A 19,874-nucleotide genomic window follows, 5' to 3' on the forward strand; every position below is an offset into this window, starting at 1 on the left:
CATTAGTCTCACTGGACAGAGTAGGTTACTGCAATAGCAGTTTAACCTCTCCTTTCAAGGATTTTACTGTGCTATTAGTATTATGGAACAGTAATATCTACATCTATTTTTGATACCTATTTTTGATATGCTCTCAAAGCAGCTGCATGAAGAATGTTAAGCACAATTTAATTACTTTTTATTGGTCCATTGACTACAAGGTATGAACTTTGTGCAAGGAAAGAAATTTCTGTAGCAGTTACTGAAGCGGTATTCTGCAATTTATGTCAGTATTTTGCATTAAAATGTACGTGAAAATATCTACTATAAACATGCTGCAATAAGTGCATTCTCAAACTTTGTGTTAATAGACCCGTTAATTTTTAGAACAGGCATTGTATACGCAAATTTTATATTTGCAACATGCCTTTTAACAATTGTATTTTGGGACATCATTGTGAGCATGTAGTTTGCATGAATCCATAATCACGTGTGCTAGGCATATTTTCGATAAGTGTAAGATGATACATAAAACTGTCTTTTGTTTTTTGAAGAGGGTGAGTTTTGGACACCATGGAAAAACTGGAAGTGTGAAAATCATAACACTATAATTTTACTTTATTTTTACTATTTAACAAATCAGACAAATTAACTTGCATCGTGGTATCAACCATCACACCTCAAATTACATCAATATAGCATGAAAAAAATTCTTAGAATTCTGTTGTTTGCATTACTGGCTGGTCATTCATAACTCGTTAATGATGAGAAAACCAGTTAGAAAGATACTTATGTTAATTATAATGTAAATAAATTCAAAACTGGACTGCAAATAAATAAGAAATCTTGCATTTTTATGAGGAAAATAGTTTCAATACTTAATGAATTATAGTGCTTAGCATTACCCACTGATTCAAAAGTGGAAGGATATATTAATTACTTATACACTTGTCCCAAGTATGCCCACGTGTCTGTTTTAAAATATCAGGCTTATTTTCAAAATGAGCTTCTTATAAGGATTTATATAGCTCCAAAGGAGATTAGTTTATATAGCCTTTGCTTAGTACATACCAGAGTTTACATTTATTTGTGAACTTTTGTTTCTCCTCTCCCATATTAGAAGTATAAGCTAACCAGGGATGGGAGTGGTAGGGAAATCATGTCAGTTGTGAGGACATACCTTCTAGGTCCAGAGGGAATTTGAGATCTGGAAAACTAATCTACTTAAAGAATACTTAATTCGGGTATTTCTTAATGCCAGTAAATGAGAAAAACAAGTGCAGCATGCCCAAGTCAACGTTAATTGAATACTATAGCATTTCAAATTTTTAATAGAAATAAATATTCAGTAAAAATTTGATACCCCCATGTCCCTCCTTTGCTCCTGTTCTGCTGGTGAGGTAGGAGGTGTGTCTGAAAATGTGATTGTTTTAGCAGTACCCAAAGTTCCTAGCTCAGGACCCAGATATATGAAGCAAATTGTCCTAATTTCAATGCAATTTGAAATAAAATCACCTTATCGCTAACATTCCATAGGCATTTGCCTAAATACTGAAACAAATACAAAATCTGTAATTTGAATTTTTCTACTGTGATGCGTCTCAGAGGAAGAGGCAAAAAATTAACTTTACATGCCCATGACAGGGAAAAAAAAGGTGGCACTGATCATGGTCAGCGTTTTAAAAAATAGTTTTTTTCTTTAGTAAAATTAGGTGGCCCACTTAAGTATTCATTATGGCTAGGAGGATGCTACAGAGTCCTCATGGTTTACTGAAAACTTAGTTGTCTTGTTTACGTGCTAGTGATTTTGATTACATTTGGGATATACATGTTAAACATATGCTTTTTCTGATCTGGAAACTTACTGGTATTTAAAGTAGGGGTGCACCGATAGAGATTTTTGTGGCTGATGCTGATAGCCGATTTTTAAGGAGGCATATTGGCCGATACCTATCTGATTTCTGAAACCAGCTCGGCAGTGGGAGAGCTGCCTCCAGCTGGTAAGTCCGGTGTGGTAGAAGGGGAGCAGGGAGGAAAGGAGTGGGGGGGGGGGTGATCTGCCCCTGTGGTGAGGGAGGGTGTGGAGCTGGGGGATGGAGCAGGGGCTGGTGCCAAGGGTGCTCAGCTGGGGTGGGGCAGGTATGGGACTGCCACAGCTCATCCAAGGGAGGGGAAGAGTGGCTTCTGCCACTCAGCCAGGAGCCACGGGTTCAGCAGCTCGTCTGGCAGCTCCTGCTGCTTGTCTGGGAGGGCACGGGGGGCGGGGGGGGGGCATGTGCCCCTGTAGCATGTGCCCCCCTCACCCCGTAGCCCCCTTCCAGCACAGCATTGCCCCGCGGGAAAGAGCTTGGCACAGCCCTGGCCCCACACTACTCTGCACAGATCTGGGAGCACACCCCTTTGCCCCAGGCCCTCCCGGATCAGTGGCAGGAGCTGTTGGATGAGGAGGCGAGTGCTGAACGATCCACCAGACCCACAGCTCCTGGCCAAACGTCATGCAGTGGTAGGAGCCACTCCCCCACCTATGCCCCCCAGACAAGCTGCGGTGTAGTCCCACCCCAGTGCAGCAGCACTTGCCCCATCTCCACACCCTTCCTCGCCACGGGGGCCTTGATCTGCCCCACCTCTGCTTCCACCAGAACAAACTTACTAGCTGGAGGCAGCTCTCCCTGCTGCCGGGCTGTGCTTTGTGCTGCCTGTGCTACGCTGCAGCTGCGCACATGCACAGACCATTTATTGGCCAAATTATCAACTCAATATGGCCAATTTCATAAATAGTATATTTTCTTTATATCTGTGCCTATCCGATATTGGACCGATATATTGGTACGCCTCTAATTTAAAGGTACCCTCAACGTTGTTATGTTTACAGTACACATTTTATCTTTCATCTTATTGGCAAATCATACCGTAAGAATGTAAACTATATATATTTCCCAATCAATTATGACTACAGCTGATTTAAGATAAGTATGTAATATAAGGATTGTAAAAAATTATGCTTATTTACTGTCTCCTCTGCTAGGGTGCATAAAATTGTTCATTTACAATAAACTTTATTGAACTATATGTTAAACCTCCCCCCTCCCCCTCCCCTGGCTACTGTCACAGTATTTATTATTACAAAAAGGCTTAAACTGAATTAAGAACTGCAAAAGAGAGTAGTTTTTTTTAAGGCATACCCACTTTGGCAGCTCCTGCTGTAATTGATGCATCTTTTTTCTCCACTGTATTGGGGCACATACTTACCCATTTATCTGAAGATCCCCTGAGTTGGAACTGGTTTTTGATAAAGAATTAATTATAGTTTCTAACAATATTTTAAACTTTTTATGCACTACATACAGCATTATAATTTTCTTTTTCTGGTGTATTGATCACTTGCATCTTGCACCATTCATTCTGCATTAAGTTTAAGTTATTAGTTTCCTGTAAGTGTGTTGTGCGACTCTAGAGCCCCATGATAAAATATGCTGGTTCATAGAAGTTTTATTAGCTTTGGGGATTTACAGTGGCCATGCCACTTGAAAACTTATAATTAAAAAAATAAATAAATGGCAGTAAATTCAGAGTTCAGATTTTGTTGGTATTTAGGACGATTTCAATTTCTGACTGCATATCCTATAAAACAATAAACAGACAATGGATCGAGAACTGAGACTCACAATTTCCTCGTTTTTATTATAAATCAAATCTCCTGGCTGTTTTTTTAGATCACATCTTTGTATAAGAGGGATAACAAGCTGTATCTGCTCTAGGTAATGATGGATGCCTTATGAGCATTAATGCCTGTGCCTAAAATCTTGGAACATGGTGTCCCTTCAGGTAGAACTTGCTCCAACTCTATCTTCTTGTTCTTTTTATGCCAGATTATCCAGACATTAGGTCCTACATCAGTACTCCTGTCCATACCCAGTGATAACATTGTACTTAATATTACAACAGGTTGGGGGGTTTTTTTTGCTAACAGTACCTTTAGCCATCCTGCTGATATACATGAAAGCTAGTGAGTCCAGGCAGACTAATGAGTCATAATTAAATCTGTTTACTAGTGACCAGAAACTGTTGCTGTCTGTTAATGGTCTGCTCTAAATTGGTGATTTTACTTTATTTCCAGCAGTTGGCATCTCCTAGCAGTCCAAGCAGGAGAACCAAGAATTGTTAATGCAATTAGTGCAGAGAGGAAACTAGTCTCTTTGGAAAAGTGTTTGGGCAGGATGGTGAGATGCTGCGATGAAAGTTGCCTTAATGCCCAGGTTGGGAGTGTTGCTTTTTAGCTAAATAGAAGGTTTCATTATGCAGAGGTGGTAATTTGGTATGTTTTCCAAGTGTTTAATCAGCCTAAAAATGACACCAAGAAGAAATAAACTTAAAAAAATAGTGTTAATGCATGAGTCCCTCATAGGTACTCTATTTTGTGTAGTGAAAAAAACCTAGCAATTGGCATTTCACTCTTTGTAATTACTATAGTTAGAACTAACACCTGAGATAAGCGAATTACATGAAGGATAATTTTTTTTCAAATAATTTATCCATTGCATGTTTGACAGCATTTGTATGTTCTCCAATATAGTCAGTCACTTTTTCCCATACTGGAAAAGTCCTTGGACACCAGAAAGGATAATAGGAAAAACATAATTCTTTTAACAACAGAAAACACATCTAAGGATTATCTGTCAGAAACTGAAAGACCTCAAAATTAGATGGGTATTAAAATCTGGTTATATTATTTTAATGCTTTATAAAATGCTTTAAGAAGCTGATGTAAAAAAAAAAAAGTTCTGTAGGGATATACTATGCCATTTTGATGCAACTTAAAAAACATATTTGTAAAAAGTGACTACCTTTTTTCTGTGGCAGCATCTTTCATCAGTGCCATTTTCAAAATGACTTATAAAAATATCTGTTTTTCTTGGTTAATATAACTTTTTATATTTGTTCAAGAGCTTCTGTATTAGAATTGCTGATGTTTTGCATGAGTGATTTGTGACGGGAGTCTAGGAGTCCTTGTTAGTCAACGAGTGGCTTAAATATCTAGTTATTCTGGCCTGACTATGCTCTAGTTGCTTGTAAATGGCATGGGACTTTTTAAATCCAATTAGTCATATAACTCCATGGAGAAAAAGGATCTTACCAGGAAAAGATGCTGAGTTTTTGGGGGGAGTTTTTCTCCAGAGAGGGTATGTTACTGTATTCATTTGATTCCAAGACAGGTGTTTTGTCCCCTCATTTGATTTGGGGGGGGAAGGGGGGCACTCATTCTGGAATCAAGTACAAAGCAGCATGGAGGCAGGCAGCTGCTGTGGCTCTGGCCCTGACCCCAGGTTGGGACTGAAGCCGCAATGTCCACCGTCCCTCCCCACCACTCCCCCCCAGTCTCTTTCCATCTGTTTCCTCCCCTTTCCCCCATTCCTTCACCCTATTTCTGGGCTACTGCTCTGGGGCTGGGCTCCATGCCTGAGGCTGGAGGGGAGATGGAGCCTGTTGGTGCCAGAGAAAAGGTAAGGGAGGATGGGGAGAGGGGCAGATGGGGAGGGAAGGCGGGGAACAGGTCGTGGAGGGCAAGCAATAGGGGCAGGCAAATGGTTCAGGGGCATGGACAGCAAGGGGGAAGCTGCTTCCCTGCACACACCTTTTTTCAGTGCCTGCCTCCCTAAAAGTATGTGACAAATTTTAAAATGATTCTCCAATAATTAGATTTACACATAGAAACTATAGAAAATGTATAAATTTGTTATGTATAGAATCTAATGGGGGTGGGTCTTAAATTTAGGGTTGTCTTGGATTCAGGTAAATACAATATATCTATTTAAACTGCTGTTGCTTTTGCCAAGTCCAAACCATTAAAGGTTCAGAAGTAGGGCTAAAAAGTGATTACTTTCAAAATAAAGATGTGATTTGCAAATAAAGTTTTTGGTTTTCATGTATTTTGTTCATTTTCTTATAATGTTACAAATTTCACTCTTACTAAGTATAGTCATTCTGTTTAACAGCAGTGAGCGGAAGAGCATCTGCAATGTCAAACACTCCTACCCATAGCATTGCAACTTCTGTATCCCAGCCCCAGACACCAACTCCAAGTCCTATCATTTCTCCTTCAGCCATGCTACCAATCTACCCTGCCATAGATATTGATGCACAGGTAAGCGTGAAATCAGTGCTGCTCAGATGTGTGAAAATACTTGGTTCTACATAATTTATAAATCACTCTTAGTAAACAGTTCAGTTTTATATTTAGTTGTAGAGTGAATTGGTGGAATATAATGAAAAGCCACATAATCCAAAGGGACAGTTGTAATGCAGTCTTCTATGGCTGCAGTACAGGTGAATAAAAAGCAGGTTCTGTTTTTGGCTGATCATTTGTTTTCGCTTTCTCTTGCCTGTGCAATAACAGCAGATCAGTTGCATGATGAAGTGATCTTCTGGTTATCACAAAGTTATTTGACTTCCTGCTAGTAGAAATAACTCTTCAGAGCCAGGCGGCATGGCTTTAGGTTTGTAAGGGTTACTGCAAACCACCACAAAGCCGCCTTCCATCATCATGCTAGCTTGGGAAACAGTCTAAACTTGATACCAGGCTTTGATTTTCTCTTTCCTCACTGCATTAGCATTGTTTCATGTCACTCTGAACTGTGTTGTTCTCTTGAATTGCTGTAATACCACTACAGGTCACTGCACTATAAAAACCTAACCAGTAATGTCACGGCCGTGAGGGTCTCATACAGTGATATTAGAACCAACAGAATATAAAAGTGGATGCTTGCTACAAAAATCAAGATGTTAACAACAGAGTTATGGGAAATTTAGCTGAAAGGAACAATTGATGTTCCTTCAACCCACTCCCTTGTTCAGATGATGTATTTAGTTTACCAGTAACCAGCTGAGGACCATTTATGAACTTCACCCTGTGAGGTTATTGCTAAAACAGTAGTTCTTAAGCTCTAGGGAATGAATGTGCTGCTTTATTAAAGAATGATCATCTCACTGCATGGCTTTCAAAATGTTTCCTTCTGAGGGGACCATTCTTTGAGATCTACTGCATTAAGGGTTATTTTTTCAATGAAAATAGATTAATTTCTAAAGAAAAGAATAAAACATGTTATTCTAGCTACAGTCTTTTACCTTTTATTGCTCCCCAGATGACAGTTGTTCTTTAACATAAGACTCCTAAAGCAAGCGCAAAATGTCAGTGCTTGTAAGTGGTACATTTCTAGGTCTCTAAACTGAGGAGAACAGTCAGCTTTTTGAATGGTTATATTTATTTGTTCTCATCCAAGGACGTTCGGAATAAGATTTCACCCTGGGACAAGACAGAATGGCTGAGGGTGACTTAGATTTGATTCTTGGTTTAGGTCTGGATAAGTGAACTTTAGGAACTGAAATAAAAAAAAAAAAGTTTAGAGATGTATATTTAAATGATTGAAACCCAGACCTTAATTAATCCATTTGACTTAGAAGGTGGAAAGTTTCTGTGAATCTAGGTACAGAATCTAGAAAACAATATATGCTTATGTGTTAACTTTGTCCTAATTGTTTGTCAGATACTTATAGCCACAGCCTGCTTCCCTTCCAAGTCCTTGTATTGCAGATTCATAAACAAGTATAAAAGACAGTGCTAGTACTGGCCCAGAAAAACAATCCTGTCAGTTCAGTTATGGTTTCTGTAGGTTTTGCAGCAGTTGAGTCCTAGCATTGTAAGTCTTGTAGAAATAATTATAAGGTTGGCAATTCATTATTTTTATTTTTAATTTGTTATTTTGATAAAAAATGAAAGCAAAATGTATGCTCTTCTCGTTGCATTAAAGCAGTTCAAAAACAAATTGCACTGTAGTCTAAGCTGCTTGACTGAAACCATGTCCTTTAAAAATTAAACAGCTTAACAAAAAACAGATAAAATCTCATATTCCTATAAATGCCAGTTAAATCTGTTTTCAGTGAGAAACAAATGTCTATTACGATAAGGTTCACAGGAGGTGTTCCAGCTGTTCCTTAAAAACTTAAAAATATCCTGGGCTTATAAAAGATTTGTATTGTAATTGAGAAGATTATCACATGAAAACTTAAATACAAATTTCTGTTTCTTTTTAAAAAGTAAAACATTTGTATTGATGTTTCTTTTAGACGGAGAGTAATCATGACACAGCATTGACACTTGCATGTGCTGGTGGCCATGAAGAACTAGTACAGACACTGCTAGAGAGAGGAGCTAATATTGAACATAGGGACAAAAAAGGTAGGCATCTCAGTGTATTGGTGGTGAATGTTTAAATCCAGGAACATGCAGTACAGCAAAATGACAAAATGCTGGAAAAATTTGCAGTTTAGTGTGTTGTTTATGTTAGATTTTATTTGGGTTACATAACCAACTTTAAATTATAACTAAAATAATGTTTTAAAAATAAATGAAAAGAGGCTTTTAGACGCACCTTTTGTTCTGTTCCAGGGTTTACTCCACTTATTTTGGCTGCTACCGCTGGTCACGTTGGTGTTGTTGAAATCTTGTTGGACAATGGTGCAGATATTGAAGCCCAGTCGGAGAGAACCAAGGACACGCCCTTGTCTTTGGCTTGTTCAGGGGGAAGACAGGAGGTGAAGTAAAATTTACTTTTCATAAGGAATAATTAGAAACAGGTTACAAGGTACATACTTCAGATTAAGAACAAATTAAGCTCCCATGTTACAGGTCACATGATACCTTGACTTCCAAAACACCCCAACCTTTAAACGGTAGTTTTAAAAAGCGTATAATGCCGGTATGCACATTTAGGGTAAGTTATGCTGCAGTGTAAACCATGTAAGAAATATAGTCCTTCCTTGCCAACAGGGTAGACCTAAATTATGAGATGTTTTGGTGCTGATTGTTGACACTTAAATATATTAAAAGGTAAAAGTACATTGAATTAAATCTGAAAGTGAATGCTTTTAGTCAGTGTAGTAGCATTTTCAGCACATGTACATTGTTGACAGTGTACAAAATACATCATAGAATTTATCTTAAGAATTTGGGAGGTTTTCACACTTTTGGTGTTCAGAGGATTTTGCTCCTAAAAAGAAAAGGATTCAGTTGTCTGCTGCTACTTTTGAAACAGCAGCGTTACCATCTCAGTTGAACATACTGCTTATGTATCCAAGAATAAATAGGATCTGTTCTATTAATAGTGCAGGTATCCCATAGCCAATATTTGAAACAGGTAGATGTCTTTTAACACTATTTAAAAAAAACTTTTCTGAGTAGTTCTTTATGATATGTTACTATTAATGTTTTCCTTGTAGTTGCTGTTGTGTGGCTTCTAATGTCTTCAGTGTTGATAATTTCTCAGCATTATGGCTTCTAGCTATTTGCTAACTCAAGAAGGGAAAGTCATGTGTTTTGATTTTGAAAAACTTGTCAAAACTAAAAAAAACAACCCCCCTCCCAAGGTTCTGTTTTATCCAATCCTGTTTTTAAGGTGACTTGAAAATATCAAAATATTCTCTTAGATATTGAAAGTTTTTCTTCTTTACCGATTAAGGTGTTATAACAAAAGGTTTTATGCTTCACTAGTCTGTGCTTGAAGTCAGCCCTTTAAGAGCTCTTTAAAAAACCCAATTGGAGTTTACCAAAATACTTATCAAGACCATTATGTATAAACTGCTTTGTATTTTATACATTGTATTTATATTGCAAACATGTATTTGTTTTTCTGTCAACACAGCTTTAAAATCAGTTTTGTCCCTGTTTGGCCACATTGTTCTAGCTGCCTATTTTCTGCATGGAGCAAGAAAATATTACCACAACAGCCTAGCAACAAATATTTTAGAGAATCTGGGGTTCAGAAATCAGTCTGTTCTGTGGATAGAGGGGAGGAGGTGAAGGGAACGGGGGGAAGCAGTACAGTTTCCTAGCCTGAATAATAGCAAAGTGTTATCTTAAAATTTAAGAATAAAGATTCTTAATCACAGCAATGCCTGAGTTAAGAACATGATGCTTCCAAAAGCTATCAAATGATTGATGATCAAACAATAAAATAAATAATTAAAGATTTATTTTCATGAGAGAGTTCACTTTGTCAGGGTTCATGCATTTTTGATCATTACCATAGAATCAGTAACTTTGTGAAATTGTGCCCCAGAAAACCAAGCTTTATCCTTCAAAGTGGCAAAGGACACCTTAGAAGTGTGAAAAGTGTAGTTTTGTCTCTTTTGGTATACAGACTGGCAGTAGTAGTTGAAGTACTACTTTCTTCTAAATGAGTTTTCTGATAACTGACTAATGAGTTATTATGGTCTTAACTATTTCAGTGCTCACCCTTGCCTTGTTAGTAGAACAACATAAAATTAGACAACTGGCACCACTCAAGTAATTGAAACCAAAACATGGCTTTTTTTTAAATGGACAATAGGGAAGTCTTCTGATGCAAGAGAAATTTTTGTTCCTTTAATTCTGCTGCAGCTGGTGGTGGAACCAAGCCATGTTCATCCTCTGCTAACATAGTGTCCATTAAATATACATTAAACCACAGGATAGTACAGCATAGCTTGGAGCCATCCTATGTTTGTTCTTAAATCTTAATTGGGGTCAGAACTAGAAAAGTTTGACTCTGACTGCTAGAAGGTTAAATTCTCTTGCACCAATCAGCTCAGCCATGGGAGAAGATCCAGGACAATGAGTTTATCTCTCAATCCCTCTCTAAATGCCACAAAAGATATATATTAAAAAAGCAATAACTGCCTGACAATTTTCACTGTGCAGCTATAGCCAGTATGAAAACATAGCTATACCTTGTCCATATGTTGAATGTGAGGACACCAAGTATTAATTTAATATCAAATAAGGGAAAGCACAGTACTGGTTTATTAATTTTTACATTTAGTTTAAATATCTTCAGTTTTGAAAATACAGAACTGCAACAGAATTCACTCTCTCGTACAGCCTGCTGTGGAAACCTCCCTGTAGAAAGCAAGTCTAGCTGGCTGCAGAATATGGAGGACATTGACCACTCCACTCACAAACTTAGAGTAAGGAAACCGTACTTGTGAGAAACAAAGTGTTTGTATTGTCCCTGCACCTCACTTGCTGGAGGAACTGAACAGCGGTGCTGATTTGTATGTGTGCTTCCACTTTTTAAGAATGGACATAGCAGTGGCAAGGGGATCACTTCTATATTTGTTGCAGAAAGTTTTGTACAAAGGAGTAGTTAGAATAAATAGGATGAAGGCTAAGCAACCCATATGGTTGCACACCAGCATCCTGACTGCAAATGACTATATTTAGCATCTGTTGTTTCAGTTTAAATTATAATCCAGCAGGGAGCAGTAGGAGAGAAAATGCTTAATTTTCACCATTCCTAAAAGTATACTCATTTTGACTATTAATCTAACTAATCAGCAGGTGAAAAAAATCCCTCAAATCTTTTGGATTTGCTGGGCCTATGTACGTAACTGAAGTGGGATGCAGTAATCTCTTCCAAAGAGATGGGTTTTTTGCAGGATGCCCATTCCATACTGTTCTTTCAGATTTGTTAGTCAAACAAGAAAATATTTCATTTATAAATACTTTGGATTGTTGTACTACTTAGATTTAAGCACTGTTTTTTGTGGGTTTGGGTTTTTTTAATCAGTTGTTGTATTTAGGCTCTTGCCCAAGTCATCTTTTCATGTTTAACTTATTTTTGATGTTGCAGGTTGTGGAATTGCTGCTAGCTCGAGGGGCAAATAAAGAGCACAGGAATGTTTCTGATTACACACCTCTAAGTCTCGCTGCTTCTGGTGGTTATGTGAACATAATCAAAATCCTACTAAATGCTGGGGCAGAAATAAATTCCAGGCAAGTTCCCTTTTCCCCGATTCATAGCTTGGTTCTTACTAAATTTACAAAGAAAAGAGAGAGAGAAAACCCCTTATTTGATGACTGAAGTAAATCAATCCCATTATTGTTAAAGCATTGAATCATGATACACGATTTAGAGGAATGCCAAGTCTTACCAATGGTGGTAGTCTTTATCTAGGTCTAGAGTTAGAACAGCTTGACTCAGCCTTTAGAACATTGATACCATTTTTATTCGCCATTGTATTGTTCCTTCAAATGGTACATAAGAAAATTGATGTTTTTGTTGGCTACTCTGAACATTCAAAAGGCAATTCTCTCTGCATGATGTTGCTAAATTGTGGTTACTTATTAGTGTCAGACCTAATTTCTGTTTGCAAACATTGTTCCAAAATGAGTGTCTGACACTGAGCAGAGGAGACAAATTGAATAACCTTTTAATGTTGGATGGAAAGTTGTATACAATTGAAAATGTTTCTGTTGAACATGTTAATCATTCTTTCTTTACATCCTTACTCTGCAGTCTCAGCTTTTGGGCTTCCAGGCAGCCAGTCATTCTCTCCTGTACTGAAACATTATTAAAGTAGATCTTCAGTTTGTTTGCAGTTTTGGAGGAGCCAGCCCTGCCCTTCAGTAACAAAGTAATGGGTGACCTAGCTAGTTTTTTTTTTTTTTTTTTTGCCTTCTTGCATTTGCTGGATTGCAACGTCAGACCTCTTTGCAGCAGAGGAGAAATTGAAACCATAACTATAAACAAGGCTTCTCAGTCCAACCCCAGAGACTTGGGTTTGTGCTGCCAGGGGAGGGCCTTAAAAAGAAGGGGCCCTTTGTCCAAGCTCTCAGTGTAACCCCTGCTCACCTTTTTAAAGTGCAGTATGAATGGACAGTCAGGCAGTGCCTATAATGCCTGCTACTCCGGCTTATATTTGTGGAGTACAACAGGACATCTAGATATAGATTTGACTTTTCTGCAGCTAGGCATGGGCTGCTGTGTAAGTAGGTGTATTTGTGGAGTTTCTTTATGCAGTACAGCTGAGGTTTCCAACTCAAATCAGCTGGAGGGGGTTGCATTTCCTTTTCAGGTCCCACAGACCCCACTTCTGACTTTTGCGCTGGCAGCCCCAGTGGCACCATAGGCAGAACTCTGCCACAGTGGTGGGACTTCCTGTGGTAGGAGCCAGTACTTGGACTTTGCAGGGACTGTTGTACAGTGTGTGTGTGCATGCATGTCTGCTTAAGTGGAATCTCAGGCAAGATTAGCTCTGTCCTCATGGGAAATCTAAGGCTCTGGCTGCTGGGTATGTGGGGGGAACTTTGCCTGCAATCCTGCTGAGGCTTCCAGCACCCTGGCTCAGGCTGTTGTGGCAGGGCTTCTTGTGGTGACATCCTACACCCTAATGAGGGACTGGGTACTAACAGCAAGTGCATTGTGGGCAGAAGCTTTGCCACCACAGCCAGAGCCCTGTTTCTAGACGTGCTGTTAAGACTTTCTATAGCAGCAACACTTGCCCTGGTACTTGTGGGGGGTGAGGTGGGGGCCAAAGCAATAATCCATGAGCTGAATGACTGCAGACCAGATCATCCTGGCTTGTGGAGCTGTGTTTGATGCCCCTGAATTAGAAAAGGACCTGTTGCAGGAGATCCCTCTGGGACAGGGTTTGCATCTTCCCTCTTTTGGTCACAAGGTGCAGCACAACCACTGACTAAATGATGTAGCTCTCAAGAACCTCCAAAGAGGTTTTTTTTTAAACCTGTTTTAGCAAAGTGAAGGGTGCGCGACAAGTCCAGCACTATGTTTTTGGACCTGTTCTTGCAGCAGATGACTCTAGACCAGTTTTCCTGCTTTATTGGCTGCTTCAGAAATGCAGGCAAAACAAGGAGAGTTTTGAGTCAGTACAGCAGGGATGTCTAACCGTTTTGAACGTGAGGCTGGATCACTACCTTTTTATCACCCAGTGGGCCGGCAGGAGCAGGCACTCGTGCAGTCTGTCCAGTCCAGCCACGGCCTGGGGGCGCAGGGATCAAGGGGCACCTCCTGACCCTGCCATGTCCTCCCTGACACCTGGGCAGCCTCGAGGATGCTCCCACACCTGCACATCTGGGACATGCGCAGACCTTACAGGGGGTGCAGGACATGCAGGGCCACCCCCCCTGCTCCCTCTCCCCTCGGGCAGCCTGAGCCCAACCGGCAGGGCCCCCTCCCTCCCTGGGTCCCACAACTCATCACCCCCAGTGCGATGTCTGCAGGCACGGGGGGATGCGGGGAGGCAGGAGCAGTGCCAGCTTCCCACCCCGACAGCGGCAGCAACATCTCCCACGGGCCCAGCTGCAGCATCCCTCCTGACCCGGCATCCATGCCCGCCCACCCGCTGCACCGCAACCTGCTCCAACCAGTGGGGACCGGCACAGGGTAGGGCCGGCATACAAATGAGGAAGGGGCAGGGCTAGGAAGAGACGCTGTGAAATGGGGGAGGGGAGGAGCCACACCGCATCAGCAACATCAAGCTGACACGGTGCGTGTGGGGACCTTGTCCCTTCCCCAGCCCTTCAGCAGCCATTAGGAAGCTGCTGAAGGGCTGGGGGAGGGATAAGGGGTGGGAACAAAAGTAAACACTGTTTACGTCTGTTTCCTGTTGCAACGCTGTGGGCCACAAAAAACGGCTTGGTGGGCTCCATGTTGGACAAGCCTGCGGTACAGTGTAGAAAAGACGAAACTTACCCCACCTTTTTTCACAGTGTCCATGGAATGTTTTCCAGAGACTGACCTGGGCCCTTTTCCCTGTGTTTGCCAAATCACTTGCAAAGTGTAGGACATTTTACAGGTGGTAGAAACCTCTTAGGCAAATGAAATAATTCAGAGAGTGATCCTAGGGAGCCTGTGGTCATCTTCCAGTACATTCTTAGTTCTCCAAATTGAGCACATGCTTCAGGAGAAATGTGTTGCAAATTTCAGTTGTACATCAGTAACAATGAGAGTTAATATTGTGATACCATATTCCGCTTGGGCATGCAAATTGATATTTTAATACTTACCCAGCATGTCCATTTTCATATGAGAGGTTTAGAAGACATTTCCATTTTTCCATAACTTTTTTTTCCCCCTTTCTCTCAGAATGGTAATAAAACAAAGGTTATTTTTGTGACTTGAGGCATGCTACAGCTTTTGGGTTAGCTGATGTATTGCGGAGCATTAAGGTAATACCAATTCTTGAGTTAGTATTGAAACATATTTTGTATTGGTCTGGCTGCAAAGGCAGTTATTCTATATTTGTGAAGGTTATTTTAAACAGACTGACTCTGAGGGGGTGGGTCACACCCCTCTTGTCAATAAATGATAGGTCAGATGCTGCCTCCAATGTTAGAAATCCACTTTAACAGCTCCTTGAATATTGAGATTTCATAGACAGAAAACTTTCAGGTTAGTAGGGCTACATTTTTCAATTTTGACCTTCCTGTTGTTAGCTGTAGTAGGTTCAGAATTATCCCTTGCAATTTGGTTTCTTTTTAAACTGCACGTTTTTCATTTGTGGCTGAAAAAAATTCCTGACTTTTAATCCTTCAGATTAAAGGACCGAGCAGAAATGGCTAGCTTTTTAAAAAAGTGGTATCCTTATAAGAAAATTAACTGTCAGAATCATTCTTATAAACACCACCATTAGTATTAAAGAAGAACCACCATTTATAAATCTTTCTAAGCTTGAATAATTTTTATTTTGGGAATTTTCCTTTTTGACATAACTCTTCTGATGTTCTTGTCATATACGATAATCACAGTGAATGTTTTTTCCTCACTTTTTTTTCAGAACTGGTAGCAAATTGGGTATTTCTCCTTTGATGTTGGCAGCTATGAATGGGCACACTGCTGCTGTTAAGTTATTATTGGACATGGGCTCTGACATTAATGCCCAGATAGAGACCAATAGGAACACAGCACTGACTTTGGCCTGCTTCCAAGGAAGAACTGAAGTAGTTAGCCTACTGCTTGATAGAAAAGCTAATGTTGAGCATAGAGCTAAGGTAAGGGTCCAGAGATTAGTCTTGCACCTAAAACTTATCTTAGAAAATTGTTACTCCTGTGTGTTATGTTCCACTATTTTCCATGTGTTAACTACCTGCTTATAGAACATTTTGCATGTGGCTACTGAAACTAGTGTGGAAGAGGATGTGTGTTTAATAGATCTTTTTAAAAGAAAAGTAATACCCTTTGTTTGTTTGTTTTTTTTAAAGGCAGTGTCCTGTACACATACATGATATAGGCATATACACAATATAAAAGTAATGGATTTTAAGTTTTGGGATTTAATTTAATCTTCAGATGATTAAAAGCAGTAAGAAAAATAAATTGTGATCATTTTAAGATAATTCAAACTGTAGGCTTTCTGGTTTTTTCTTTAATAAGAAAACTTGCCTAACTTGCATATCCAGAAAGAATAGGGTAAAATCTTGAGGGGTGTAGACACGCTTGCATTTAGAGCTGTTTCAAAAAGGGAGCACTACATGAAGCAGTGTTAAAGTTAGAGTGCTTTTGCTACATTTGACATCTGTTGCCCTTTTGAAATGTTTAGCTTTTGAAGGAGCTCCCTATGTACATGTATCTATACCAGTGGTCACCAACCAGTGGATCTCAGTCCACCAGTAGATCTCGGAGTCTCTTGTGGTAGATCTGTTAGCCTCTTGGAGGTGATCTGAGGCTGGGGTGGGGGCCTGAATGCCCATGTGCATTCACGTGTGTGCCCCAGTCTAGCAGGTTAGTCCATGGGGGAGGGAAGAGGTAAGGGCTAGATTAAGGACCCCTGCGGTAAGGGACAGTGCCACAGAGGTAGGACCAGGGGGAAGTTGTGTGGGCCCCTGGCTGGGTGGGCCTTACCTGCTGAGGAGGCATGTCCCCAAACAATTTTTTCTTCCTCTGCCTCTATCTGCCCCCCCCACACACACACACTTTTCCCCCTCCAGACTTGGATGGAGGGGAGCGCATGGTAGATCTTGAGTTGCTTTTAAATGCCAAAGATGATCTTCTACTTTGAAAGGTTGGAGACCACTGATCTATACCCTAAGTGTGCATTAGACCCATCCCCTGGGTGGTGTGGGGTGGAGATGCTTCTCTGACAAGCTGACTGGACTACAAATCAAATGACGTATCATGGCATTCTTGGCTGCTGGACCCGAAATGAATTTGTTGTCCAAGGAATGTTGGATGATTCTGGTCAGATCAAATTCCCTCGTTCCCTGGCCTACTTAAATAGAAGCTATAGATTAAGAGTTAAACTAAAAAAATATGCTTCTATGCCGTCTGTTTGGCTTGAAGGGGAAAAAGCCAAGACAAATGTGCCCATCTTCCCAAAAGAGTACATTGCAGATGTTCCTGCACTGAGGGCTCTGTATGGGAACAGGAAACACTATTTACATGAGCTCTGCAGCAGCACATTCCCTCTTTTCTACCTGCTACCCACTAATTGCACTGGTGTGAAAAGCCTAATATTGCAGTGAGTTGGTAGGAAGCTTCTAGTCCCTCCAGTGCTGCAGAGCACTAAGACAAAGACTTAAAATATAACTATGACATCTTCATCATTTGGACTGAAAACTTGCAGTTCCTGATTGAGTTCCATCAGAAATTCAGCAATCACCATCCCTCCATCCACCTATCTCTTGAATATTCCAGTACCAATCTCTCCTTTTTAGACACGGTGATTAGCATCCGTAATGGAAAAATACAGACCTTGTTATACAAGAAACCCACAGACCAACATACATATATGCACAGAACCAGCAATCATCCTAAACGCACCAAAAAAGCTGTGATATACAGCCAAGCCCTCAGATACCACTGAATTTGCACTTAGGAGAACCCAGGATTGCCACCTCACCAATCTTAAAAAGGTTTTCACCCAACAAGGATGCTCCTCCAGAAAGATAGATCGTACATTTGAAAGAGCCACCCAGATACCGTGTGAAGAATTGCTACAGTACAGAAGAAACCCCCATGGATCACACACCACTGGTTATGACATATCACCCCTCCCTCGAACCCATACAGAAAATCCTCAAACAGTTGCAACCCATACAAGAGACGCTATTCTTAGAGATCTTCCCAGAGCCACCCATCTTAGCCTTCAAACAAGCACCAAACCTCGCTAGCCTCATCACCAGAAGCAAACTTCCTCAGGCCCAGAACACACCAAGTGGATCCAGACCATGCTTTGACAAGAAATGCAAAACCTGCCAACACCTCCCCCACAATTACTGCACCCCGCAATAGAACCATCAGCATTCCCGGATCTTACAGCTGCACCTCCCAGAAATGTAATATATCTCATCCAGTGCGCCAAATGTCCTGATGGAAAATACATAGGAGAGACCAAACAACAACTGCGCACCAGAATGAACACACACCGGAAATCTGTCAAAGACAAGAATACCCAACTACCTGTGGGGGCACATTTCTCACAAGAAAACTACTCTCTCTCCAATCTCTGTCCTGATCCTCAAAGGAAGCATACAAAACACTTCTCAGAGATGAGCCTACGAACTCCACTTCATCAACCTCCTGGATACTAAAAATTATGGACTAAATATAGACATTGGATTTATGATGCATTATAACCTGCCTGACATCTGACTCCCCAGGTACCTTTCCACTGTCCATCTGCCTTCTCCCTGTCACCCAGCCTGTCTCTCATCCATTGACTCTTCAGTCTACATCTTCACTGACTGCCTATCTTATATGCATACCAGCCCAGCCTCTGGCTTTTTTATTTTTCATTCTGTCCAGAAAGAGCACACACCAACTGCTGAAACTTCCTCAGCCTGACAGGGTTTTTAAACCTGAAAACTTGCTTAAAAAAATATTTTTTTCCAACTATTTAAGTTGGTCTAATAAAAGATATCAGATTCAGCCAAAGAACCTTGCCTTGGAAAAAAAGGTCCCACCCCCCACCCTGAGGACTTTTTTTGTTGTTTTTTTTTTAAAAAACAAAAAAACTTCTGAAATATTTTCTTTTAGAATGATGAATAAAATGTTTAAGACAAGGTGTTCATATATTACTACCCTTTACTCCTCAAAAATAATTTCTAATAACTATGTAATAGGAAGACTTTTATGTAAAACTATCTACAGTATCAGATCATTACAGTTCCTGTACACTGAGGACAAGCAGTACAGTACAACTCTCAAATGCAAGATGCATTTCTGCCCCCAGGGGGCACTGCCATTTTCATAAGAGAAGGAAGAAGGATTCAGTGCCGCCTTTGCTTGTGGACTTCCTCTGTAGTTGACTTTTGGTCTAGAGGTTGATGGATCTGCTCCTGTCATCCTGACTCGGCCTCAAAAGACTGAGAGTGGACACTGGCAGCAGCATCTGGTCATTCCTGTAGAGTTTAGAAACGAGGAAGTTTATTGCTCTGCTTGCTCAAAAGCCTCAGGAGAGGAGACAGAGCAAGTCTAAAAGTTTTGGAGTTGGGAGGAACCTGCTGGCTTCTGGCCTTGAGATCCACAGAAGTATAGAAGCTGCACAAAGGAGCTGAAAAAGTATACTTCTTTATTGAAAGGTAAGAGTTTAAATTTCTCTGAATTCAGTATATTAAACTATATTTTAGCTGCATTAGTATATTTTCATAACCTATGTAATCATAATTGGATTCCTGCTAATCTGATGTTTTGTGACAAATCACTCAGCCTTAGCAGTGAGGTGAGGGCCTGCAGGACAGTTAACTCTGTTCACAGTTAACTCTGAAAAGGCCTCTCCTCCATCCATTACTAAATTTGTACATGCTGTAGCTTAGTGTTTATATATGCAAGCTAGCCACTAAATTAAATTTTTCTTTTTTCTCCCTCAGCAAAATGGTGCGACCAGCTTCTAGCATACAGAAGCATTTCCACACGGCAAATTATGTTAAGAAAAAATGTGATTTGCAAATATTGTCAAATGAAATATGCATTTCCAAATGCTTCTAGGATGACCAAACACATCCTTGTATGTAAGAAGTGTCCTGCAGACATTAAAAAATCCTTCATGGGTATAAGTGAGGAGGAGGGTAGATCATGATGATGAAAGTGCAAGTAACTCCTTCCACATTCTCAATCCAGAAGTCC

General features: G+C 40.3%; 1 protein-coding gene across 5 annotated transcripts in view; it reads left to right on the forward strand.

The window, feature by feature from the left end:
* ANKRD17 (ankyrin repeat domain 17) overlaps positions 1 to 19,874 on the forward strand; it is a 197,678-nt gene that overhangs the window by 139,120 nt on the left and 38,684 nt on the right. For 4 of the 5 annotated variants that reach the window (XM_090031949.1, XM_090031944.1, XM_090031948.1 and 1 more), the window contains 5 exons: positions 5,973 to 6,121; positions 8,101 to 8,212; positions 8,423 to 8,568; positions 11,643 to 11,785; positions 15,589 to 15,802. In XM_090031949.1, coding sequence (XP_089888075.1) covers positions 5,973 to 6,121; positions 8,101 to 8,212; positions 8,423 to 8,568; positions 11,643 to 11,785; positions 15,589 to 15,802 — 764 coding nt within the window. The remainder of the gene's footprint in view (positions 1 to 5,972; positions 6,122 to 8,100; positions 8,213 to 8,422; positions 8,569 to 11,642; positions 11,786 to 15,588; positions 15,803 to 19,874) is intronic. The other variant, XM_090031946.1, reaches the window with a different exon arrangement.

The sequence above is a fragment of the Crocodylus siamensis genome, chromosome 2 (genome assembly GCF_052110815.1).
Source record: "Crocodylus siamensis isolate JL-2025a chromosome 2, ASM5211081v1, whole genome shotgun sequence".
Taxonomy (NCBI): Eukaryota; Metazoa; Chordata; order Crocodylia; family Crocodylidae; genus Crocodylus; species Crocodylus siamensis.